This window comes from Anneissia japonica, unplaced genomic scaffold, assembly GCF_011630105.1.
Source record: "Anneissia japonica isolate Jap-2015-1 unplaced genomic scaffold, ASM1163010v1 scaffold2069_len581484_cov189, whole genome shotgun sequence".
In the NCBI taxonomy this organism is placed as follows: Eukaryota; Metazoa; Echinodermata; class Crinoidea; order Comatulida; family Comatulidae; genus Anneissia; species Anneissia japonica.
The window spans coordinates 151,428-178,840 of record NW_022741553.1 but is presented as its reverse complement, the minus strand read 5'-3'; the positions used below and the strand labels follow the sequence as shown (position 1 = coordinate 178,840).

At 34.2% G+C, this 27,413-nt stretch overlaps 2 protein-coding genes across 2 annotated transcripts; one reads left to right on the top strand and one right to left on the bottom strand.

The window, feature by feature from the left end:
- Nucleotides 1-144: 144 nt before the first annotated feature.
- Nucleotides 145-11,202, bottom strand: LOC117118758 (eukaryotic translation initiation factor 3 subunit C-like). Its single transcript, XM_033263448.1, has 21 exons — nucleotides 11,121-11,202; nucleotides 10,518-10,694; nucleotides 9,928-10,123; nucleotides 9,500-9,616; nucleotides 8,864-8,918; nucleotides 8,598-8,656; nucleotides 8,117-8,232; nucleotides 7,532-7,679; nucleotides 7,100-7,362; nucleotides 6,326-6,419; nucleotides 5,308-5,420; nucleotides 4,642-4,765; nucleotides 4,341-4,515; nucleotides 3,934-4,127; nucleotides 3,494-3,619; nucleotides 3,053-3,206; nucleotides 2,680-2,923; nucleotides 2,351-2,416; nucleotides 1,948-2,035; nucleotides 1,362-1,641; nucleotides 145-853 (listed from the first exon to the last, which is right to left on the bottom strand). The coding sequence occupies exons 2-21, from the start codon at nucleotides 10,685-10,687 to the stop codon at nucleotides 828-830; spliced, it is 2,808 nt and encodes a 935-aa protein (XP_033119339.1). The 5' UTR covers nucleotides 10,688-10,694; nucleotides 11,121-11,202; the 3' UTR covers nucleotides 145-827.
- Nucleotides 11,203-13,081: 1,879 nt separating this feature from the next.
- LOC117118752 (ankyrin repeat domain-containing protein 13D-like) lies at nucleotides 13,082-26,806 on the top strand. The gene is made up of 13 exons (XM_033263435.1): nucleotides 13,082-13,292; nucleotides 14,637-14,772; nucleotides 15,151-15,275; nucleotides 16,691-16,736; nucleotides 17,427-17,570; nucleotides 17,905-18,088; nucleotides 18,336-18,484; nucleotides 19,300-19,388; nucleotides 19,717-20,005; nucleotides 20,696-20,988; nucleotides 21,841-21,917; nucleotides 22,522-22,767; nucleotides 23,190-26,806. Exons 1-12 carry the CDS (start codon nucleotides 13,179-13,181, stop codon nucleotides 22,742-22,744), a joined length of 1,869 nt encoding a protein of 622 aa, XP_033119326.1. The 5' UTR covers nucleotides 13,082-13,178; the 3' UTR covers nucleotides 22,745-22,767; nucleotides 23,190-26,806.
- The last annotated feature ends 607 nt before the right edge of the window (nucleotides 26,807-27,413 follow it).

The window sequence follows — 27,413 nt, the reverse complement described above, 5'->3', positions numbered from 1 at the left end:
TATGCAATGGGTTCTATTAGTAATTCTGAATGAATTATCACCAAAATCCAATTTTATTAAATCATATGACAATATTTTGTTGAATATATCAAATTGACCTGGCATACAACAGAACTCTCAAAAGATGACAAGTAGGAGGCAAGATTTTTATTTTTATATTGTTTATTACCGATTCAAGCCTTGACAATCACTTATGTAATATTATGTTGTAATGATATTTTTCTAAAATAATAAATGAAAACAAATTCATACAAAAGATTACCTCTGTGTAATAGTTTGTGTTGTCCAAGCCCGACTAAAAAAAACGAGCTTTTATTGAAAAATGTCATACCTTAACCAATCATTGATTGCCATTTTACTAACCAAACTGTATTGTGTGGATAATGAGCCATAATAATAAATATGATTTATATAGCACACATACCCACATTTTGAAAATGGAAAAAAAAATCTTTAATTGCTCCAATTAATTTATTTTTACAAATCTATTTACGAAGATATTGTATTGTACTGTGCCATCTTGTCTTGACATATAAAAAATAATGAAGAATATTCCATGAGAAATCGATTCTTAATTATAAAAAAAAGGCAGTCTACATCTTGGTACCAAATTTGCTTAGACCTGTGTGGTAGCTAGTTTGAAATTATAATTATCTTAGGTAGTTCAGGAGAAGTAAATTTGTGATGCTGAATAATTTCAGTTATTTGTCATGACTTAAAGTAATAATATAATTCAGGATTTTCCAGATGAATTTGCAGTTCATGGGTAGCCATAAGTTAGTTCAACAGACTCTGGTGAGGACGCCATCATATATAGCCGCATATTCTCAATAGCGTTGATTACGTCGCCGACCTGCAAGTGGAATGATAAAGAAAATTACTCCTTTGAGCAGATACATGTTTGCATTGCAGCAATCTATTTCAATTTTATGCATATCTGTTTAGGTTTTTGTCCTGGCTCCCAGCAAGATTGTACTTTTACTTTGCTAAATAAATATTATTATGGTATTATCCGCCAGGCTGTTGGTTAGCTCCCTCACAGTGAAGGGGAGCACACTGAAAATGTAGAAGACTGGTTCAATTAACCACTGCAGTACTAGAAATTGCTGCATGTATGTATGAATTTTTATATACACTTTTACCGATATGTACATAAACCTGTATATTATGTAATATGAAATAATTTTTAATGTGATTAGCTGATATCCGGAGAGCTCCATGACAGTGAACTTGTTTACTTTTGAGCAATCCTGTTGGGTTATCAGCTGAGGTTTTGTTGGCATACTTGTCATGATTTTTACGTTTACGTTCTTTGTATTATTTTATGTGAATGACGATATAAATGATATGACATGTAATACCTTGATAGTTAGAGGATCTGTTGCCGTATGTACGGTTTCCTCCTTGGTAATTGCGGTTTGGATAATTCTTATTCCCATATTGTTTTCCACGACCTTGCTGTCGGCCATCACGATCATCGTTACCCCGGCTTCGTCCATCAACGCCACCATGTTCCATCAGACGCTCGTTGTTGTCGACCAGGTTGTTGGCTTTCTCAGCAAGCTGCAGTGCTAACGTTTGTATGCGAGTTGGTTCGCATCTGTGCATCACAATCGTTGCAGCAGGTTCGTCCCATGAAGCCTGAAATGGAAGAATTAGTTGTTACTGTTTTCAAAGGGAAGTGAAGGGGACACAAACAAAGTAGAAATATTTCCTTGTACATAATAAATCACAACTAACACCTAGCATTTATTTTTAGATTATCATGTGCATTCCTGAGGTGTTGCTCAAGTGCATGCAGTTATGGTCCTGAGAGCGCCACCAATATCATAACACATACTGCAAGACGAGTAATCCCGTCATGGCAGCGAATGTGTTAAAATGAACTATACAAGCACCAGTGTGCAACATGCTGTCTACATATGGGTTGATAAAAATTATACATACGCTCAATTCCTCGCCGATGATCATCTTACTGATAATGCTGTGCACAACAGCTTTATCGATTTCAAATCGCTCAGAGAGTGTCACCATGCTGAGGAAAGAATTTACACATTTGCAATTAGTACAGCTAGTTAATGAAATTTACGCACAGATCTTTATTTCTGTAAATGTATTACAGGATAAGGAAGCAGTAAATTGATACTAGATTTGGAGGTGTATACAACTCAAAGTACTACTTTCCAAATCAGACAGTGTATTTGAATTGAAGATAAACCTTTGTAGTTCAGATGTTTTCCACTGATATATTATAATAAAAGATCCAGAACCCACCACTAAGCCTAATTGTGAGCTAATTAACAGGTTCTCCAGTATAAATAATAAATAAAATAATAATGATAAATTTTACCTGATGGAATCATAGACACTTCCATATGTGAATAAGTATGTTCTCAAACTCTCCTCCTGGATTTTCCTAAAAAAAGTAAACACAAGTTTTAATGTTGAACAAAAGCATATGGCAGAGAGTCTAAGGCTGGTTACTTGGGTTGTGTCCTTGGTAGGTGCGTGTTATGGTGAGTAAGGCCTTATAGCATATAGACACTGCCTGAGCCATAGAATTTATCACAACAAAAAAATGCCAGTGACTGACTGATTCATTGATTGAACATTAGTTCATACTTTGAGCCTGTTTGTGATCAAACAAGAATAAAACAAAAAACCAAAAGATATTATTACCTTGTAAGAAGCTCCAGTACTCCATCTCTGTTGTGGAACAGGCTCCAAACCTTAGTCATCATCTTTTTATTAATCAAGAAATCGCGGCAGGCCTTCCAGTCTCCAAGCCGCATTGCTCGCGAAGCGGCCATCACATGCTCACGCATACTCTCCGGTGGACCAACGAGTGGTTGTCGCTCGCTCAATCGGAGCTGGTGGTGGAAACTTTTACTAATCATTCTTCGGCGAATATCAAATTGATGAGCTAAGAGAACAAAAAGTGAATATGGTTGAAGAAAATTGGTACACATTTTGTTATGTTTGTATTTTGAAATCTATACTAATATTCATATCTATTGCTTATCTTTATGTGTAATTCATGCAGGGCACTTACAAGCCATGTAAGGAATTTCAATAAGCATAGCTGACACCAGGTAAGTACACTCTAGTAACTCTAAGTTGATATGCATGTGGAACGGCATCTGACGACGCTTCTCAATTTTCTCTTGCTCTGGACTACGCTCCAGTTGCTTCTGCATCAGCAACCCCTAGAAAAACAAGGAAATAATATATTCAACAAAATAAACGTCAAATAATTATTATTCTCGACATAAAGCTCATCCTACTCTTTCTTATCTGCCCGTTAGCTCCATCTGTTACACCTTTCTCCATCCAACTGAACAGCGCCTAAGGCGCCCAGCTGATAACATCATTAATGAATAAACCTTTATTTTACCTAAGTTAATTAAGTTAGTTAATAACTAGTAGCATATCCAATGGATACCAATAGTAATCTAATGACTTACAATAGTATACTTTTTGATAATGTCCCTACCTGAGCTAAGAGCTCCTTTGCTCGCCCTCCACTCTGAATGTCCAGCAGTGCATTGTGGGCATCTTTCACATTACCGTGACGGAAGGCGCACAGACCAAGCTGAACTAGAGTTCTATTGTAGAGAATCTACACAATAAAATTTTCAATGTTAGTAATAATTTAACATAACAGCAATCTCAATTGCTTAAGCAGTTGCTTGTCTTTGTATTGTACTATTGTATTTTTTTTTTTTTTGTTATAATACATTTGGTGGACACTTGTTACCAGTAACCATGTCTTGGTTAATTTTATGATGTTCAGAATTAATTTCACAACAGAATGAGGATGCATATGTGGTCGTTAGCTGAGATGGATGGTCCTATTATTTTTGAGGGGTGTAAAACAAACAATGGCAATAGATCGTCAGATAATAAACTTCAGTATTACATTGGAAACCTTACCTGAGTAGGGATATCCGAATGGGTAATGTTGTCTTGTAAATGTGACATCAACATCAGATCACGTGCTTTGTACCAACGGTCATGCATGGCGTGATGGTAGATGTGACACAACATTGCACGCGTACGGATGCGATTTGTGGAGTCCTTAGTGTAAATGTACTTGCACATACGATCCATAAAATCTGCAACACTCTCTGTGTAAGATTAACAATAAAAATGTTTAATAAATGTAGATTTGTTTCATCAATAATAAACCAAGAACAATTAATGTAAACTTACTGTGAGCTTTCGTAATAATAATAAATATAGAAGATTTGTAAAGCCACATCTAAAAGCCAACAGAAAACACAGCACTTGCATTATTGTGAAGGTACTGAATGACATTTTTAAAATTGTTGAACACTGACCTTTCTGTGTTTCTGGTTTTTCTTCATCAACTTTTTCATTCTTTTCTTCCTCCTCTTTTTCATCCTTCTCCTCATCCTCCTTCTCATCATCTTTCTTTTCCCCATTATCAGCCTGCTCTTTTTCCTCTTTTTTCGTTGTGTCTTCTTTCGATCCTTTCATATTTTTGTAGTCATACTACAAGAAAAAGTTACATTCATTGTAAATAAGCAGAAGCAACAGCAATCCCTAATACTAAGTGATCATCTGTTGCCCTCTATATGGGAGAATCTGCTAATAATGTAATGACTATACATAACTTGCCTTGTAGTACATATGCTCAATCTGTAACAAGTAATTTCTGCATATTTCAGCTGGTGTTCCCTTCACTTCCATGTATTTCTGTAGACGGTCAATAATGCCGCAAAGTGTCTCCTCGTCCTGGAGTCTAAAAAAAGTACCAGAAAAATGTATTCTCTAGAATTGGAATGGAATGGTAAACCAGTCACTCGTCGCAAATCGTGTTTCAGAGAAAATGGCCAAGACATGCTAAAATGTCAAATTTTTAAAAATCTATTTTATTGCACTAAACTAAACTTTATATATCTACACACAATCCTATGCTGTTATTTTCCCCATTTTCAATGTTAAAACAACACTTTTTAAGGATTTAAAGATAGTTTCTGCATGAGAAATGCCTGAAATCATTAACTTTGAAGGCTGATTTCTCATATATTGTTCTTTAAACAGCTGTGTGGTTAAACGCTTGTAACTTCATAAGGAAATGTCCGATTTAAATGATTTTTTTACCATTTTATAGCTATTATTTTACTCTTTAACACTGTATTAATAACTCAAAATCGGTTTTTGCGATGAGTGACTGGTCTGGCTTGTCTTTGCCACAAATATTTTTCAAATTATAATATTGTTTATTGCTTTTTGTACAAACCCTGATAAAAAGTTACTAACCTATGACTGAGAGTTACTAACCTTACAACATATTCTGTTGAATGTGCATCAGTATTCTGCAGTATTTTGACATACTCCTTGTCCAGTCGTTCAATGACAGTCAATGGACAACCAACAACGAAATAGGGGGCAGTCTAACAAGTGTAAGAATCGAAATAATACGAAACCAATTTAGTTTGTGTGAAGCAGCTAGTTATTACCTTGCAATTGAGAATTTGAACGAAAAGATATTTTCAACCTCAATTAATGACGTGCCTCCATTTCTTACGGAAACTGCAGTCATTCAACATTGATGTATAATGAGAATTTTTTATTCTTCTGTTATTGAAAGCGCCCTTTTGTTTGGAAGTTTTATATGCTTTGGTAATTTAAGAAAAATCGATTATAACAGAATACAACGTATTATGAATCAGGCTGGAAAAATTCTACAACAAAACAGACAACTAGATATCTGTGAGATTAAAATTATTGATAAAGTAAAGAGTGTCTTAACAGATAGTTCCCATCCACTAAATGCATCTTTTCCTTGGCTACCCTCGGGTAAAAGTTTAAAATCACAAACCTGTAGAACAAATAGATATCTCAACTCATTCGTACCACTATTCATTCAAGTTCCTAATCAAAATATCAAATAAGTTTTAGGGGCTAATCATAATTATATTTTTGTACTTGTTTTGAATTAATCTTTCACTCTGTTTTTGCGATGTGATGTACCGATTTTCCGAAAGGACACAAATAAAGATTCTTGAATCTTGAATAATGCTATTCATATGTTATCTCTCTCTAAAGAGAAAACTTTTGCAGTAAATAAAAAAAATTAAAAAAAAAAAAAAATCGATTAGATCTGTCTCAAGAGAAATTGATGACGTAAACACTTAAAATGAGCAATTCGGCATTCAGGATGGTTAAGGAATGTTGGGAGGGTGAGGCAGGGGACTTTTGAGAGCCAGAGGGTGACTAGGCACCCTACCCTAAGAGGTTTGGTGGTGTGAGTAGGTGAAGCCCCTGCAGCTCAAGTATTCTAGATGTCTTCATTTACCTCCACCTGTTCTTGATCCAAAGCACCCTGGGAAAACTCCATATCCATGTTATTTGCAGCTATATCCAGCATCTCATTAATGAATTCCAAACATCTGAAAGAGACATTTGAGATGTCAATGGTGAATGTTGTATTATCTATGTAAACAAAATAACAAAAGAATTGCTTTGAAAAACTCTTCATTATCATGTACCAATTTTAGAATGAATCTCACCAAACCATTCATACCAATTGATAGTCCTAAGTGAAAAGAAACAAACATTCTTATAATTACGCAACAAGTAATTGCACTTGGCTTACTGGACAAAGAATTGTTTCCTTGACAAATAACAAATTTTAGACACTATAAAAGAAACAAATTATTTATTTGGGCCCTGTTTTTACTGCCACAGGCAACTGTAAGGTAAGGTAAGGTAAGAACTTACATAGCGCCATTTAAAAAACCGTCACTGGTTCAATTCTAATTTAGTTTTTATCATGACAATCAACAAAATAAAATGTGATTTTTATAAATTTAAAAGCATCAATATTGTAACTGTCTCTTATACACATCTAGATGTGTATAAGAGACAGGTGTTGGTGCGAGGGACAGAAATTAAATTGAGATCAGATGAACGTAGGGAACGGCCAGGCACTTATTTGGGAAGAACTGTGGTTCCATGCTGTGAAAACAGGTTGCATAGCGTTACAGAATTGAATATATTGGCTGCTGCTGTATGGTGTATTTTGTGGGCCTACTGAATGAAATAAAGAGAAAAAGGAAAAAGTACTTACTGTTCCCACATGTTGTCTTTCATACAACTGGCTACATTGGGATTGTAGTCAAATATTGATGAACCTATGTTCATCAAAATCTTCAAGTCCATACCAACTCCCAGTTTGTTCTCGTCTGCAATTTTTCTCAATTCTCGTAGCATCGAAATTTGATCTTTGCGATCTGTGCCTTTCTTGCCACGTGCTGCAGTAATCTCGTTTAACTTTTTCAACACAAGTGCATGTGTGATCTCAGCATCTTTAGCAAACATCTTTGGTTTTTCCTAGATGATATAGAATTTGATTTCTCGATTATGAAGATGTAACGTAAATAATGGTGCTCTAAGCATGCATGTAGGCAGTGAGTTCAGTATCTATCGTTTTCATTACCTCAACATCAGTATTTTAAACTATTTTTGGTATTATTTCTCTAAACATTATTTAAATACTTACAGAATGCACTGGAATGCCCTTGTCAACCTTCGTCCATTCGCCAGCTTCAGCTTCTTCCTCTTCTCTTTGTTTCTTCTTTTCTAATTCTCGCTGTTGTCGTCTTTCTTCCTTCTCTCTCTGCTTATCCTTATCCACTGAAGTTTTCTCCCTGTTAAAGAAATAAATGAAAGATCAAATATCCATAAGTCATGTTGTTGTTGTTGTTATTGTTGTTGTTGTTGAAGTCTTTTTTTGACCACAATGGGCTTTCAGAATATTTAAATTATTTATATTTTTAAATTTTAAATTTTCACTTATAGATCATGATAGGCAACGTTTTGAGTTGACTTATATACATTAAAAAGTGTTTGAGGCACATTTTGTAAGGCTCAGAATTGATAAAAAATAAAAAAAACAAGTTGTTTATCTTTAGAGACATTTGAATTTAAAATCGATCATACTCCAGTTCTACTTGACCTAGAAAAAACCAAAATCAACCTTACGAAGTAATTGATTTGAATGTGTCAAAAACTCTTTCTGAAGCCATGGCATCAAAAGACTTAATTGTGACAACACCTCATGTATGTGGAAATAAAGCTGACTTACGTTTTCAAAAAATAAGCAGCAGTAAATGTTCTTCCTTCTCCTTCATCACTAGAACTTGAGGAAGTATCAGAATCTTGGAAATCTGAATCAAAGTCATCACTATCGAAATCCTGTGACTAAAAAAAATAGGATAATCGTTAAGTGTAGTAAAATAACCTATAACTCATGCATCAATGTGCTAAATTACATATGGGCGGAGGTGGTCCATGACTACTGTAGCAGTAGTAGAGAGGAAATTAGTAAGTTTATGATCAATGGGGTAACCCCCCCACCTACTCTTTTGGAAGGCACAATGGGTTCTTTAAAATGCACACAAAGCAGATGCATATACCGGACCTCTGGTTTTATGGCCTTATTCCATAAGACTTCATTCTACCAACCGAACTATGCTTAAGTATTTGTGTGATTTTTTAAACATTCATCAATTATTTCAATCAATTTCATCAAAAACTTTCTCTTTATGTAACAATACCATACTTACAGCTTGTGCCTTCTTCATATCAACTTTTTTCTCAATTCCATCTTCCTCATAAGTTGATGCTGAGAAAGTAAATGACATTTTCATTTCATTAAATTTCTCAATACATTAAAATTTACAACATGACAGGGAAACACAAGTGAACTAAATTACCGTTAAGCAGGGTCCCTCTCACAATTTCAAATTAACTTTGTTTCTGAATTTCTTTTTTCTCATATTTTACTGAAATGTATTTTACTGAAATGTATTCAGTAGTTCTCCATACTCACAATCATCGTCATCGTCGTCATCTGCCACTTTTTCTTCATCTGAGACATCAGGATTCTAAAATTTTGAGAAAATGTAAAATTTTAAAATACAGTACTAAAAATGTCAATAGTATAAAAAGCCAATTCGTATTTCGAAATGTGCATGCACGTATCAATGGATATAGGTCAATCGATATAAACACCATAATAGGTTAATGTTGATTGACTTCGAATATGAGTATGTGCAGCTCCAACCATGAATTGATTTATTATAAACACACATATTAATACATACTATGGTTAATAAGAGTGTCAAGCATCAGTAGTTAGCCATTACAAGCCAGTTCTCATTTTCTCATAAATAATGTGAAGTTGATTTTGAAACAAATATTAATTTATATAGAAGTGGCACTTTAGCTTGTTGGTTGAGGTCCCTGCCTTCCCATATCTCAGAGTCCTGGGTTCAAATCTGACATTAATGCTGAAGAATTACCACTCTGACTCTGACATACCAAAGTGTAAGATAAAGGGACAATGTATGTATATGTAACCAAAGCGAAAATGTTGTGTAAACAGAAAGAAACACTGCTGCCTAAATATACAGTTACACTGCCTAAAATTAAATACAAGTAATTTTAGTAGCCTTGATTGTCGTACCTCCCTATAGGCTTTGATTTCATCATCAATGTCCCTGTTATGCTTCTTGAGCTTGTGACGTAGAGTTGCAAGTGACTTTCCATTCACCTTGTTGAACTTGCGTTTATCCTCCCAACACTAAAATACAAAAAACCAACAATAACTGACAAAGTAAAAATTACTAGGAACTTTATAATCAAGGAGAGAGAAATTGAGCAAACATTAATTAAGTTTAATTTGGTAATTCTGGTGCCATGTTACCATTCCCATGGTCACTGGTTCAATTCTAATTTAGTTTTTATCATGACAATCAACAAAATAAAATGTGATTTTTATAAATTTAAAAGCATCAATATTGTAATGCAGTTCCAATCAAATCAAATTTGGCAGGGCAATGTTAACTATCATGTGTATACAAAACAATGTTTTGAAACTATGATATGTCTTACTTCATTGACGAAATCTTCCAATTCTACAAGCGACCTTATGTAAAATCGAGGTAGCTTTTTCTCATCACCACTCAATACAGCTCTGTTCTTCTGAAAACATTTAAGTAGATCCTCAAACCCTCCAAGAACTTTAGATATATCCTTAATCTTCTTGTGATTCTTAATCTGACGTATAACATCATTAATCTCTTCAAACCTGAAAAATAAAAAATACAATAAAATACAGTAACACATTATCATAAACATACTTTCGGTTTCCGTTAGAATTGTAAGTTGTAAGTCGTCAGTTGAATAGTCTATACATTAATAACATAAATATTTGTACATTAATGATAATAATATATATTTATTTCCATTTTGCATCAGTATTCAGTGTAACTTCTCCTAAAAAGCCGGACCCCTAGGGTAGTAATACCTCGGTCGGCCCCACTTTCAGCTCCCCTTTCGGACACCTCTGAATCCGCTCCTGACAACTGGGAAAAAAATTGCTCCACAGCTGAAGGAATATATAATGATTATGTATTTATATTTTAACTTGACAATTAAAGTTCCATAACATTTAAGTATTATCTTATCATTCTTGTAATTACTTTTTGTCTTTAGCAGGTCGGACGATTCTCTTGGTATCTTCTTCATCGTCACTATATATGAATCGTGCAGTAGTAGACTTATTTGTTGCTACTGGCTGTGGTATATCGTCTTCATCTCCAGATGAACGATCACTCTCGGAGGAGGATCCAGTTTTAAAGAAACCCGACATATTGATGCTACAAAAGAATTGTAAAATTTATTAGTATAAATATTCATACTTAAAATATAGATAGGCCTACGTTTAATGTTAATTCATTTTATACTATAATATTCAGATAATATACTACTCTACAACTTTTAAAATTTCATCTAGGCCTAGAAACTCGGTATACATTGATTGCTCATTGCATTTACTAGAGAGGAGAGTCACTGAGCTGCGGGAAGTAGTTCTGGCTAGGACTGAAGGCCTAGGCCTAGCCTAGGGCCTAGCTTAGCCAACCATGGCATAACGACGACTCCCTACTGACTAGTACAGATGCTTATAAGTCTATCACCAGTATGATACTCATTTATCGGTTACAAAATATGATTATTATATATATTTTAACATATATTAATTTGAAATTTTACTAAAATTAATGTATATACAAATTGAAATTTACCGTATTGTCGCAACAGTCTCTAATGGAACCCGCGTGTGGACGAGTTGAGCCGCGCCCTCTGTAGCTCGCTGATTACTGTACATTTTCATTCATTTGTTAGCTAAAATCGATCGGACCATTTTCAGAAATTTGGCCCTATAGAACTCCCTGTATAGAGGATATGTGGAAACTCAAACACGAGAGGAATATATTTTCATTTTTTCTCAATGTAACAAAGCAGTTGCTTTATACATAGGTAGGTATATTTCAATGTGATTTTTTTATGAGAATATCGAATGTGACCCTTTGTCAAGGCTAATGCCCAGTTTATTCTTCCTGAGATTAATCAGTGGACTTATTGGTTTTTATACCCCATAATCCGCGGTCTATTTCTTATCCATTTGTATAACATACCGTATTTGCAATAATGATGAATCTTAGATATTTAAATATTCTTAGGGCTAATCTTTTATTTCACGTTAAGTAAATTATTTCATTTGGCATTGATTTTAAATTCAATAAGACGTCCATTTTCTTTCATTGATAACAATGAACATTTATTTCTTTTCAAAATTAATTTAAAATCTTTTGACAAAAACAATTGGGGCAAAGCATTAAAAGCTCAGAAGCTTGCAGCAGGAAAGCCCCGGGTTTTTTTTTGTTTGTTTGTTTGTTTGTTTGGTTTTTTTTCTTTTTCTTTTTTTATGTTTTTGTACATAATATAGCACCATCCTTTATGGGTTACCTTGATTTACCTTGATCTTGAAGCTAAAGCATTAATGCTTATTCGCCCAAATAAGTCTAAGTCTCTTACATACGGTTTAAACTTCTGGGGTGATTTTGCCAGTGTTCTTCAAGTCTTGATTTGAACTGATTAATTGACTATGAACCCACAGCTTCAACTGACATATTATTCCAATCGTTAATCACCCTCGTACTAAAGTTACGGTGGCCCTGTCGCTTTTGCTATCCTGTCACTGAATTTGGGTTTTCTTGTTATTTTTTCTTGCAATTCTGTTAGTATTTTGTTCTTATGTAATGTATTTTTCTATCTTTTTGATTGCAAAAAGGAATAAAATAAATTAAAAATAAAATAGACCAATAATAAATTATGAGAGCAAAGATCATTATCAAAGGAAAGCACATGCCCAAGTTGATGTTTTTTTAAACATTATTGTTGTACATTCTTAGAAAAATGGTTCTGGGACATGGCTGTCCTGTATTATAGAAGCCTCAGTTGAGGATATTTCCGAAGGGTTCTGTTTTTACCGTTCTAAACTACTTTAACGAACCTAAAATGGTTCGAAAGACACTTTAGCAAACCCATTTTGTTTGTTTGTTTGTTTTTTTTTTTTTTCAAATTAAAGGTTCTATATACTGTCAGGAGAGTTGAAGATCCTCTAAAGCATCCTTTTTGCTAAGTGTATAAAAACAGAAAGAGTTCGCCGATGAAGTTCATCGTTTTTCGAGTTGGATCTCAATAATCAAATTCAAAAGTATACCTCGCAGGGACGTATCCAGGGGGAGCCGTTGGAGCCGCGGCTCCCCCCCTCCCTTTTGTACACAGTGTTAAAATTTTACCCTGATACCTAGGCCTATGTACTGTACTGCATTGAGATCCTTTTAATGGAAAACATTGTCAATATATTACTATTTTGTTATCTTGTCACTTTTAGGCCCTAATATTGAACCTGTGAATGAAAAACACAATCAACACAAGTCAGAACCAATGGCTTAACGTCCTATCCAAATGGCGAGATAATTTGATTAGAGTATCTTGCTGAACTAATTCCATTTATGAGACCGTATTCTGATTTTGTATCAACAACTTGTGAGATAGTTCTGAATAGTTTTGATAAAGAGGATGCGTTCATATCAACTTTTCCCATTTTCTGATGCAGAGATGTTGTCCTGCCTTAGATTATGACGATCATTATAGAGGGCGCTTTGTGAATTCGTATTGGGGGATGCAATAAGAAATTTCCGGGTTACCAAACGCACACTGTTGTCCTGTGACGGCAGAAATCGTCTGATTGATTTGTCTGAAATTAATATTTATAGTATTGCAAGACAAAAGAAATGTCTCGCAAGGCAACAAATGAAGATTTATATCCATACCATTGGTTGGTTTGGCATAACGAGGTGCAGTCCCTCCGCAGAAAGCTGTCTGAACTTGATGATATAACGTTACAGGTAGGCCTCCTTCCTCGGCACTTTTTGACTTGCCCATCACAAATGTTGCGAGAAAGGTCGTGCGCTGCTGTCTAGGTGCACTCATCTGTCTTGATATGGCCTAGCGTTGTGACCTAGCGCCCTTGCCCATAATCTATGTGAATATTATGCCTCCTAGACCTAGGCCTATACCTTACCAGTAATATGGGAATTAAAGAGTTTATGCTTACTTAAGACTGTTACTAGCCTACAGGCTACCATTGCTGTTGTTTACATCATTTCAATCAATGATTTGTTTGAACAATGATATATTATTATAAGATTTTGTTGATGATGCATTGTTTAGATAAATGTCAAATATGCCTAGGCCTATACCAAAAAAAAAAAAAGTTGAGAAGGTCATTTGTTGAACCTAGGGGGGTGGGCATGAAAATTGGTCAGAGGGCCAAAAATTTTGAATGAATATTGGGGAGCCACACACAATTTTCTTTTCTAATTTGCCTTTAAATGGTACATATGTTTAATTTTGCAAATCAGAAAAAAAAATGTTTAAATTACTGTACATTGTATTATTAATAATAATGTAAGTTGTGTTCTTGTTTAATAAGTACTTTTACCTTTGATCAGCATCGGGTCGTAACAACAAGCCAAGAATGGTCGTATACGGGGTACTCAAATAAGGTTCTTAAAATTTAACTTTCGTGGACCGCAAAAAAATTGCCCACGGGCCGCATGTAGCTGGTGGGATGCACTTTGTCCACCTATAGTTTTGGCCTGTCCTTTTGTTTATCATTTGTATCCTTCAATAATAAGAAATAATAATGAATTTTTATTGGTTTTTTGTTTGTCTTTTTATGGATATTTATATGTAAATAATTTGAAATTCAGCATATGGCTGGTATGTTTTATATTTTCATGTTTTTCTATGATAATAAAGACCAATAATTTTTGTTCAATGTATGCTTCTTCTAAATGATGTAATCTTGTATTTTGGGAGTTTTCAGGTATGGTGAACCAATAACGATAATAAATTAAACACACTCAAAAAAAAAAGGAAAAGATATGTTAGAAATACCAGCTGTTTACTATTAACTCTTAATTTAATTTCATAAAAATAGAATGCCACTGGCTTTTTAGCAAATGAATGACTCAACATGAAACTACAAATTATTTATTCGTTTTCTAGCTTAATGTTGTAGGTGTGAGTGTCGCCAGTATTTGAGGGCAGAAAAAATGTATTGAGAAAAAGGACGATTGTAATTTTAAATGTGTTACTATTTATGTATTAATATTTGTTTTGATTTCATATCAGTTTTTTTGCCAATAGCAGCCAAAGTCATGAATTTTTTTTTTCTAAATTCATAGGAAGTTCTTGAAGCTAAAGATCCTCGTGGGAGAACACCCCTTCACCTAGCAGTATCCCTCGGCCACTTAGAGAGTACTAAACTTCTGCTACGTCATGGGGGACTTGTCAATGACGTGAACCAGGATGGATGGACAGGTGAGGTCACACGGCATAAATAATAGACTGGTTTACTCTTGTAAATTCTATATTCAATATTTTATGCCTGTTACAATGTAAACATTCTGAATTGGAAAGTTTGTAATTGGTGTGATGGGTTATATTTAGATTTCCACTGTAAAGCTAATGAAAATGAACAGTTGTTCCAATTTTAATTTTTTTTTATTACCTCAACAGAGATGGTATATGTTATGTATTACAGTACATAACAGCTGTATAAATTGTAACATTAATAAGGCTATATGTACTGTATATAAATAATTCAGTGGTAATTAAGTAATGACTAATTGTATAATGAAAATAATTTAATATTATAAAAAGAAATAACATTTGATTGATTGATTAATTGATGTACAGCCCTACAGGAGGCCGTGACTAGTGGTGACCCCGAGATAGTACAGTCGGTTTTACAGCATCGTGATCACCAACGAGCGACATCCAGAATTGGTGGTATTCCACAGCTTCTCAATAAATTGAAATCGGTAAGTGGAGCGGTAGCTTGTTGGTTAAGATGCTCGCCTTCCAAACAGCAGCCCCTACATTCAATTCCAGTCAATGTTACATGAATATTTTTCACTAATGAAAAAAAACGAAACTCCACTACCAAAGCCTCCTATGAGAGCATCCTTTGCGTGTGTTTTTCTTTTTAAAGGCCTTCTTTCGCTATTAATATTACTTATCAATAATCTTATTTCACTATCAATATTACTTAGCTTAAGTTAATTGGAGGCACAGACTTAAAACCTTAATGGAATATTGTGTCCTCCTCACACAACCTTACTATTATTATTGTAATTGTTTTTGTTATTATTATTAATATTTTTATAATCTTTATCTTTATTATTATCTTTATTATCATTATTATTGTTATTTTTATTATTATTATTGTTATTGTTATTTTAATTTTTACTTTAATTTAGTAATTTGCTAGTATTACTTAATTAGATTACATTGTCCTTGTTATTTATTTACCTTTCTGAAGAATTATATAATGTACTTTTTGCATTGTGTGAAATAAAATAAAATGAAATGAAATGGGGAAAAAAAACAGTATCACCATAATGGAACAGTCCGAAGTGTCAATCAAACGTAACAACTGACCAATCAGAACAGTGTGAGGAATATGCGTGCGTCCAACAAGCACACGTGTTGTCCCACAAACGCACATTTTTACATTTTTTTATGCTATTGCTCATGGTTTGTGGGACCCTACAAATATTTTTCCATGGGGCTGGGCTTAGCAGAAATGTGCATTTATTTTGCTATTGCCGTTTCTTTAACCTTGTGCCTAAAAATTAAATATGAAATAAATAAGCAATACTTATCCAACAAGTACTTGTATTCTTATTGCATTTGTATTAAATTACATGCTTTCAAAGATTTCAATCCAGGGGCTGTAGACACTTAGCTACCGTCTCACTTGTAAGTTGTAAGCGTAAATCCGGTTGAAGGAATACTGGTACTTGTAGCCATCTGATTTCAGACATTCGGCAGACATTGACATTATGTTGGCGTTAAAAGACTTCATATTGTGATGAGGGACCCGTGTATAAACAATTACCAAACACAAAAAATATGGAAAACTGAATGCTATTTACAAAATATTCTATGAATGATGAGATGCGTGTGTTGTAAGCTAAAGGTAAAGATGAAGTCTTCCAAAAGTAAACCTATGAAATATGAGGCCATGCCTATGTTAGACCCGTCCTGGAAAGAAATAAAAAGTCAACAATCTGTTACTTTTACAGTTATTCAAGTGAATTGCCAACACAGGAAGCATGGATGGGTTATGAGTTAAAAGTAGCCCCCCCCCCAAAAAAAAAAAAAAAAAAATATGTCAAGCAGTATGGGAGCCTATTTTTTAAGTTTACTTGTGGAATATTTGTTTATATTACAGGCTCCAGATTTCTACATTGAAATGAAATGGGAGTTCACAAGTTGGGGTAGGTGTTGTCTCACAGATTATTCTTTTGTTTGACATATTGATTGGTATCCAAGCATAAGGTCCTGTAAAAACATACTCTATGTAGTCTATACTGAATAGCAAGGTTTTTCTTTCTTTTAACTGATAAAAGTATCTTGCACATGTCTGGACCCATTATGAACCTGCTGTACAAAATAAGCAATCGGGGGGAGATTTAGGGGGGCCGGGCAGGTCCCCCTTTTGGAAAGTAAAAAAAAACGTAAAATGAAAGGAAGGTTATTTTCGGGGAACTAGAAAACAAAAATTTCCCAGACCCTCCTAGGGTAATGTTATTTCTCGATCTTCCCCCCCCCCCCCCCTTTTCAGACTTCGCTGGATCCACCCCTGTCAATTATAGCGGATTGTGCAACAACAGAAGTAGTAGTGAAAGATTAGAAGCTCAGTATTACATTTGTGGTGTTCCAAAAGAGTTAATACTTTAAGGAATTAATTTGATTTTTTTTGCATTTCACAAATAGTTATAGAAAAAAAAATGGAAAGGCCTTCCTTCAATGTCACACCTAAAATACAGGGGCGTTGATTATTTTACATTCTAATAATTGAACTGCGTACAGTATAAGTTTTATATCAAGCATAAAAATGAGGTAAAATCTTTGTGTATATCTTGTGGTCTTTAATTAACAAATAGTATAAAACTTTTTTATTTTAGTTCCCCTGATGTCCAGAATCTGTCCTAGCGACACGTACAAAGTATGGAAAAGTGGACCTAATGTACGAATCGATACAACTCTTATTGGTTTTGATAATATGAATTGGATCAGAGGCAGTAGAAGTTTTATCTTTAAAAATGATGGTATGTGAGAGATAGTTACCATGATACATTTCTTTAACTTTTTTAAATATTCAGATACAAACATGATGAAAAGTATCTTCAAATTATAAGCTGTGTTAAACAGTTAAAAACCTTTAAAAAAATCAATTAAAAAATTGAATTGCATATTTAAAAGAATTATATGAATTATCAACTTATCAAGTTATACACAGATTAGAAAAATTCAGTTTTAATATATTTTTTCATAAAATGTTCACAGTATTTATATACAGGAAAAAATTTCCCAGAAATATTATAATATGAAAACTGAAAGCACTTTCTGTTTTGTTTCTTTTCATTCATTCTCAAACTATAGAGGGCAGCAGATTTAGCTTTGTGGAAGTAGATCATGATCGTCGAGTTCTGTACACGGAAACGTTGGAGCTTCAGGAACACCATCAAGTGTGCAATATGATCCCATCGGAAGACAGCATCGCCGCACGGTTGACCTCGCCAGTTACGAACACCTATATTGACACCGATAAAATAGAGTTTACAAGGTAGATATATTTGTATAAGTTTAACGAATACAATTACGCACACATTCATTTTTGTTCAAGTCTGTAGAAATTCTGTTTCCTGCACTGCAGGTGATTTGACTAGGTCCTAAGTCTGTACCCCTTGATCCCCCGGCGATGCCTCTACTGTTACCTCATCAATGGCGAATACCTTGCTTCCCTCTACCAGGTTGATAGATTAATGCTACATTTTTAACCTCAAGAAACTTTGATGGTCATTTCTTTTCAGAAATAAAAGTGGCATTTGGGGTTGGAGACATGACAAAGTTGAGAATGTTAATAATTTTGAGTGTAAAGTGTTCAGTGCTGGTAATGTTCAACTAGTAACCAAGACAAGAACAGAACACTTAACAGAAGCAGATAAAGAGAGAAACAAAGGTACGTGTGAAAAAAACATTTCTTTGTATAAATATTTTTGCTGTAAAACAAATTCTTGTAGAAACTTGTTTACACAGACCCCCAGCAGTGGCACGCCACAGTTACGAAAACAATTTGTTGTGCAGTGCAACCCATTTACATGTCCATGCATCAACGGTCATCATGCATGTTAACATCAATGGTCATCATACATGTTAACATCAACGGTCATCATGCATGTTAACATCAACGGTCATCATGCATGTTCTGCATGCTCAACTGAAGTGTCATCCACATGGATATCCCTCCATGAAATAATAAAATCATCAGTCGTATTCAGGCACATCTCATTTTCTAGAGTGCTGCAGAATACCCTTAAAAAACTAATGGAATCACCCATCCTATTCAGGCAAATGAGTGGTGCCTGGATATGTGGGGTGATTCCATTATTTTCTTTTATATTCAGGGGTAAAAAATTGAATTTCTGTGACCCAGATCATGACTTTTGAACTTTTATTCTGATAAATTGATTGGTGTCTTTGTTTGATGATTATGTACCATTCCATAAAATTTTATGATGATCCATTCATTAGTTTTTGTGTAATCTTGCTAACAGACAGACAGAAAGACAGACAGAAATACAGCAGTGAATACATAACCTCCTTGGCATAACAAAGCTGTTTCTTTATTATTTATTATGATCTTGTGGTTAGCTAAAGATGTGTTCTGTAGATTTAACTGTACGCAAAACTTTGATGCCCTCTCATTTAAAAATCCTAACCATATTAATTAATTTGTTTCCATTTGTTGACATTGGTGTTTTATTCTGAATTTAGCTGAGACGGCCAGTATACCATTTGCATCACCCCTCCAGTCGTTGCTAGGGACAGCAGAGCAACAACAAGAAGAAATCATTGGAGAAACAGTAAGTTAGCTGTTTTTAATATTAATTCCCATCACAATCATCATCATTCTCATCATTACAATTATTGTCATTGAAATATATCTGTATGTACATAAACTTATCAACATCAGTATCATTAGTATAATTAGTATCAGTATCATTAATTATCATATCATCTTCTGTTGTCTTTTACACAATCATGAGATGCTGTCATCTTTATCATTATAATCATTATTTTTATATTCATAAATAGATAATGTGACCATAAACATCACTTATTCATTCACATACTCAGCAAATATAATAATTTGATTGATTAATAATGTATTCAATTTTTATTTCAATTTAGCCTGAAGTTTCACAAGTTATCAACCCATCTAATCCATCGGATATCAAGCCGGAAGATTATTTTAATCCTGACTTTGACATCTCCGGCCGTGACATCGGTCGACCGAAAGAAATGACAACCAAAGTACAAAAATTTAAAGCTACACTATGGTTGAGTGAAGAGCACCCTCTATCGATGCAGGAACAAGTTCTACCAATTATTGACCTCATGGCAATCAGTAATGCACATTTTGCAAAACTCCGAGATTTCATCACACTGCAACTACCTTCTGGTTTTCCTGTTAAAATAGGTAATTTAGTTCAAAATTGTACTGTATTATGGATACTGGTATATCGTATACTCGCGTATAGGCGATTGATCCCCGTATGAGACGACCCCAAGTTTGAGAAGATTTTTGGATGATTTTTGTATGTCGAGCGTATAAGACAACCCTCCCTCCCCTTCCCATTCCAACGTTGGAATCCCTACCTTTTGCTGCTGTTTGTGGTCTTAATACTGCATCTGCCTAGGTATATACTTAGCCAAATGTAGGACCAATCTTACAAAATACCATTTTATGGGCTTTTAAATGTTCATCAAAATATTATTTCCTCACATTAATTGCATTTATTCATACTAACAGTTAGTAGCTTCATTTCAGTAGTAAATTTGAGTGTTACAGACGATCTGCATACAAGGTGAACATGATTTACAAATATTTGTGTTTCTCATATAAAAGACGACTCACTCTTTTTCAAACGTAATTTTCTATTTTAAGCCTCATCTTATACATGGGAATATACTGTAATGACTAGACATAGCAAAGTGGTTCAAAGTTCAGATATGGCTCATGTAGGTGGTCAAAATTTCAGTCATTAACTTAGACATACTGTACTTTTCAGTGTGTCTCAATTTGACAGAGGTTCAAGTTTTAAATAATTAAACAGTATCAAACATTTGTATTTAAAATTGACATTCAATGGTATTCATTGTCTTGCAGAGATACCACTTTTTCATATTCTAAATGCAAGGATAACATTTGGAAACTTGTACGGTTTAAAAGACCCAGTTGAAGGTGTTCTGGCTCTGGACGACTCAAAAGATACGGACGAAGGCAGCGAGGTAGATGAGGTTCCAGGTGCCAACAAGAAATGCATTGTAGATGAAGCTATATTTGAAGCACCTGCAGGCTATAGCAAGATAAGAACCGATCAAGTACGCTATGAAGATGATGAGATGCTACAATTTGCCATACAGCAAAGCTTACTTGAGCAGGAGAATGGTGGTAACAATGTAAGCAACGATTTGAATCCTGTCTATTTCTAACACATTCATTGCCAGACCTTTTTAAAGGTTCCTTCCTGTGTGCCAAAACTAGTTTACATGTAAAAACATACTTTTTTGAAATATTACCTAGTCATATATCATCAAAATGATGTGTCTAATAAATTGGCAGGAAAATATTAGTAGATGAGTAAACTCGTCGATGGCACTGTGTTAGCTCTTTCTATTAACTATGCAAAGTGCGAGTTGTCTCGTCCACTTTTTGCATGGGTTGGTATATGTTCAAATGCGCCCCACTTGTGCTGCTCGAGTGTACTACCGGCAACATAACAAAATAAACATAAATGCGTCATTTGTACATTATCATCTTGGTGTATTTCCCCGATCTACCAGCCATTGAGTCTGTGGATCTACAATGTATAACAAAGAAGTTATGAACGGTAGATTGTTACCCCGATTTTTTCAAGTATACTTGTCTCGGGTGCCCTCAGCAACATCCAGTGGGCGAGTATACATGTCGCTGGCAGCCAATGTGTTAACATCTAGGTCTTCAATAACTTTAAAAGTATTGCCTACAAAGAAAAGTAGGCCCCTACTTGAATTGAAACTTGGAAAGTCACAAGACCAATTGAGGTTCGGCCTCTGCATTGGGCTCATAATCATTAAAGAGTTCAATACCAGAGGCACCAACAGCTAACAGAGGTCTGTGTGTATTCTTCCACAGTCATGAATAATTCCTGGTTAACACTTATAAAAAAGACATATTTCTACCAAAAGAATTGAGGGTAAAAACTTCAAAAATTGAAATAAAATTGTTTATTTCAAAGAACCTTTTTAAGACAATTATTCTACTTTTTTCAGCTCAACTCTTGGGAGCAAGGTGATTCAGTTAACCGCGTAGTAATAGGTCAAAGTGCAGAAGATGAAATTCTACAGAGGTAAAGTACACAATACAATTCAGCACTAGTCCTACATTAATCTTTAGACCTGCTGAAAATATTGCTAAGCTTCTTATTGGCTGTTAATGAACCATCCTGCTAAGCTGTGCTCCTTTGATGTTGTTGGTAAAAAGCCGCCTGTTTTCCACTAGGTGAATTTATTCGTGCGAATCAAAAATGTTGGTTATTGCTCATGCGCATTCACATTTCTATTGAGAGTTTTTCCCTTCAGCGAAATCAGTAGTTTGAACTGTTTCTACATTTTGCGAAGCGAAAAAATGCGCAACCAATCAGAGCTCAGGAAGCAAACTGGAAAACAATCTTAAGATAGTCCCACAAAACAACAGCCTAAAGAAACATGGCTGAGTGTATGAGTGGTTTATATTGTAATTATCTGGTCACATGACAGAGGTAATAGTTTGTTCACATGACTAGTCATGTGATTATTTGTAGAAACAGCAAAAATTTAAACTAAAAGTACTGCTTTACATTAAAAATAAAATGAAACATAAAATTAAAATAAATAAGAAATGATATTTTATGTAATTGAAGCTGTATTTTCTATTGATCCTCCCCTTTTTAAATTTTTCTGGTATCTCTTCAGGGCAATACAAGAGAGCCTACAAGAGTCACGTCCAAATGGCTCAAACCAGAACACCACAACTCAAGGCCAGCAGATGTGCAATACCAATGCAGCTAGCATGGATGAGCAGATGCTGCTAGCCCTACAGATATCCCAGCAGGAGCTGGATGCACAGGAAAAACAACGCAAAGAAGAGGAGGATGAACTACAGAGGATTATAGCACTTTCACTCACAGAGAAGTAGCAAGTTATATGATTGGTTTAAAGGTCAATATTATAACAAGTTATTTGATTGGTAGAAATCATCCGATTAGTATTATTTTTATGAACAATATATGTAATTGGCAGAAGGTATTCGATTGGCTTAAGGGTTATTAGATGTTAATTGATTGGTTCACTTTTATGATTTAAAGGTGTTTTTATATTAGGCCAAAAAAATGGGGGTGCTGATAGGGGGCACAAAGGTGAAGTGAGGGTTTGATGATCAGTTGTTGGACTCGCAAAATAAGGTGATTTTTAACTACTTGCAAGTGATTTTGGGGGGGAGAACGCAAGTAATTTTTTGAGGGGCGTGTGCACACCCCTTAGATACGCCACTGATGGTGGGGTAATTATGTTGGCCAGAAATAAAACCACCCCCCCCCCCTTCTAGATAATTCTATAATTTTTGTGTCTTCATTTTCCTGCAGATTATACTTTTGGAATATCACCTATATTTGTCATCGTTATGCGTGGGAATTTTTTTGTTTTGAAGGCGTTACAAGAAAATACATGTTAGCAAGGGAGACAAGCCAGGTATTAAAATTGGTATGATCATTAATATGAACCTTAAATCAAGTACAGCACATGTAAGATCCAGTTCCGCAGCTTGAGGCATGGCCGATAATGGTCTGATCGCATGACAGAGATAGTGGTTTGTTCACATGACTAGTCATGTGATACATAATTATTTGTAGAAATAGCAAAAATTGGAATTTAACATATTGCTGTTAAAGGTATCATGTGATCAGGCAAAAAGTGGTTGTATGTTTGTGTTGCTATGACAATGGAGGAACATACGACATGTTTATTATAAATGACCAAGTTGAACATTTTCTTTTTGTAATGATGTAATGATGATGAATTTTGGCAGTTGCAAGACATTAGGTCATGTGATGTGAGGGAATATTTCCCTCTGTACTCTCTACTATTTTTATCATCTGTTGTTTCTGGCTCAATCCTAATTCAATATTTGCTATTCTCCCTTAAACAAAATTGGAGGGTATTGAGCTCAAATCCTGATGGAGATGATGCAAAATTCTGAAAAATATGTTTTAATTTTCCTTTGAAAAAGTTCAGTTCAGCCTCTCTAAGGTCAAAGGTGAAGTGTTGTTCACTGTTTACCTCATGATGAGTAGTAATTTTAATGCAAATCCATTGTTTTGTTTCAAATTTGGATTGGAAATGAAATTCATATGAAAAAAAATATGTATAAGGTATTGTATTAATATTAGTTATCCACCTTTTTAATTTACTTTCAATTGGTGCAATTATAAACTGGTTTAGTTTTAAATAAAATATTTATAAAATTAATTTATTCAAATTAATACACACTCTGTTTTAAATTGCATTAGCATAAACAATATATAATTTTATATACTGTAGTTATTTTTAATTTTCATCCCACTGTCAAATCTATATTTATTTTTGAATGGTTCACACTACCTATTTTTTATGTTACAAATATCAGTGAGTTGCCCATATTTAGGCGTGATGTCCAGTGGGGGATTCAAGGGGGTTGGGGGAGGAGCCAGCCTGAGCACCGACCCCCTAAATTTTTCAAAATTATAAATATTTAATTATAATCAAATTTAAGTCTGAGAGTGTCATTTCCAGCCATCTAGAGGTGCCATAAATAATAAATTTTCTTTCCTCAGCTCCAACCATGGTGGGGCTGAGGTGGGTGAACCCTCTATTTGTAAAAGTACCTCCCTTGGCCCCCCTCTATTTCAAATTCCAGGATCCACCACTTTTGTCACATCATGGTTATATCATATTATACTCATGTGGCAAATCGCTGGTAATTGTCCCATAAAATTTGATGCGGTGTACTGATCTGTAGAAATATTTCACGTTTAAAGGTATTGTCTGCTTTGACAAATTTGAAAAATAAATTCAATATTTAACTTGCTTATTTGTATAATAAAGTAAATTATTAGCTTTAAATGAGAAAATATTTTCAATACCATGTAACAGATGGAACAGTTTCTGCACTCTTTGCACAGACCCACCCTTACGGCCGTTCCAAGGCAAAAACGACGCAACTTAACAATGTAAGAGCAGTTATGTTGTTTTGGGATCTCGTCGGCCTACAACCGTCAGATGCAGTGAGTACTCAGCCTTAGACTGTAAAAATGGGTGGGGGAGCCAGGTTCCTCGAGGGAGGGTCCCCCTGTAAGCCCAGCTTGCACCGTCACTGGCTTTGATCTGCGTTGATAACTTATTAGATCCTTTCCAAATGACCACTTTAATTTTCTATTGAATTTTTGAAGATTTTTCATCAGATTTCACAGACTTTTATCTTTTAAGTTCATTTTAAAATAATGATTATGAATAATTACAAAAAATATAATTTTTTAATGGTTGTAGTTTATGATTGTATATTTATAAAAATTGTTTGAAGAAGCCTTATTTCAGCATTATTTTTAATTGCTAATAATAATATAAAATATAATAAAATAATAATAATGCTTCAGTAAGGCACTTCACATGTGGACTGGTAGTACTTAGACATCCTTCAATAAGTTAAATATTACATCCTTGCAGTTTGCATCATGCTGGATGGATGGATGGTAGAAGTTTTTATTGTGTTATGTACAGTAATTTGGATGTATTGTCATAATTTCAACTCAGTTGCCAACCGCATGAATGATTATCATTAACAACATAATCATCATCACATCATATTAATCATTAGAATCATCTCCAGAAGATGATGATCATAACCATCATTATCATCAACCTCATCATCATTATCACTGTCCCGATCACCATCATTTATCCTCATCATCATAAATCATCACATTTTTCATTATTATTTTTGTAATATGGACAATCGAGCTCTATGCACACAATCAGTAGGGAGCTTTCGATTGCATGACGACGGTAGAACGTAATGACGTCACTAAAAGTCATTTGTGTATGCGAGAACGTTAGGGTCACCTCATCGAGTAGATTCTGGAACGCAATTTGGCCAAATCTGCATATGCAGAACGCAGAACGATAGGTAGGACAGTCACGCATGAGTGATTCTGTTCTAACGTCGCGTCGAAATCTCCCTAATTTTTATATGTCAAATGTGTGTGATTTGCCCATATATGGGCAAGAGGATGTCACACCCATGAGCAAATTACAAAAAAATATGACACTTACAACTTTGTGAACAGAACTAGAGATTTCAGAAATACTTTTGTGTTTGAAAATCATTGTCTTTTTAATAACTAATCATTGTCATCACATTGTTGCTACCAAAACAAATGAATTCTGGGGACTACTAAGAACAGTTTTCTTTTTCTTTTTTTTATGAGAAATGATTTTAGTGGCAAACATTCATGTCACCTGTATCTGCTAAATGTAGGACATGAAATATGAGGGAAAGTGGAAAAGTATTTTGTTTAGTTAGTGATCTAAGTGACCCAGCAACAGGGTAATACCCTTGGGGAGGGGGACTTTCCTTTGTGCACTCCCCAGTTGAGATGTACAATCATCATAAATTGTATCTATATATCATTTTCTTTTGACCATTTTCATACTTGAAAATGCAAAGTGCAATAGTAGATTAGTAACATGCAATTGGCAAACTTGTTACCTGTTGTAACTTGCACCACTAAGTTTAGGTGGATAAATATTAGGATTTTGCTAAAAAAAAAAGTTACATTTCCATCTTATTTTAAGGTGCATACAATTAAAATCTATTATATATGTTTATGAATTTTATTTATCTTTAGTAATCTTGTAAAATTAGATTAATTAGATTAATTTCAGAGTTTTCCCATAGAATTGGAACTTGTTTATTAAAGGAATGTACTGTATACATTTGTAAACTTTACTAGCAAAAGCTTTTATGGGAAATTCTAGGATTTCTCCCGAGACTGATTGTAGTATTAGAAACTAACACCGGTATGTATTGTGGAATTATTTCACCATACTTGGTCACTGAATAGTGTAACATACTGTAGGAATATGTTAATCTTTTTTGTTAATGGTTTAAAGTTAATTTTGAATTCATTTGAAAATGAATTTGAGGTGGCATGCATGGTTTGATAACTGGTTATGGTTATCTTTACAATTTTACCAAAACTGCTCAATTAGCCAAAATCTTTTGGCCATAGTTCCTAAAATGTTCATTGTATTATTAATATAAATTTTGTTCATTTCTAAAATTTTTAAGGTGGCAATTAATTATCATTGAGAAAAAAACTAAATTATTTGATCAGGGAAATCAATGTTAAAATAGTGACAAGGTATATATGTACTTACTGTATATCAGGGTAAAAAAATTGTTTTGTTGCCTAATTATAAACTCGCCCAAAATACTTTGGTTGGTAATCACAGCTAAAATCCAATGTTAAGCCAAGGTATTTAGTTATTGCTTGAAAAGTTGCCCTTAAACATCATACAACTAAGGCCACATAGAAAAAATTGTTAGATTATCACTCCCGCCCGCATCAAAAAATTTGGGAAATATTGATGCGGGAATAAAAAAATATATTTTTTACCACAGCTTAAAAAAACAATAAAATTTTGTGACTAGAAATACATTTTTGTTAAAAAAACAATAAAATTAAACCAGTTTTTATACAATATTTACAATATTCTTTCCAAATAAAAACAGTCCTTCCCTCATCAATAAAAAAAAAGGGAAAAAAAGGAAT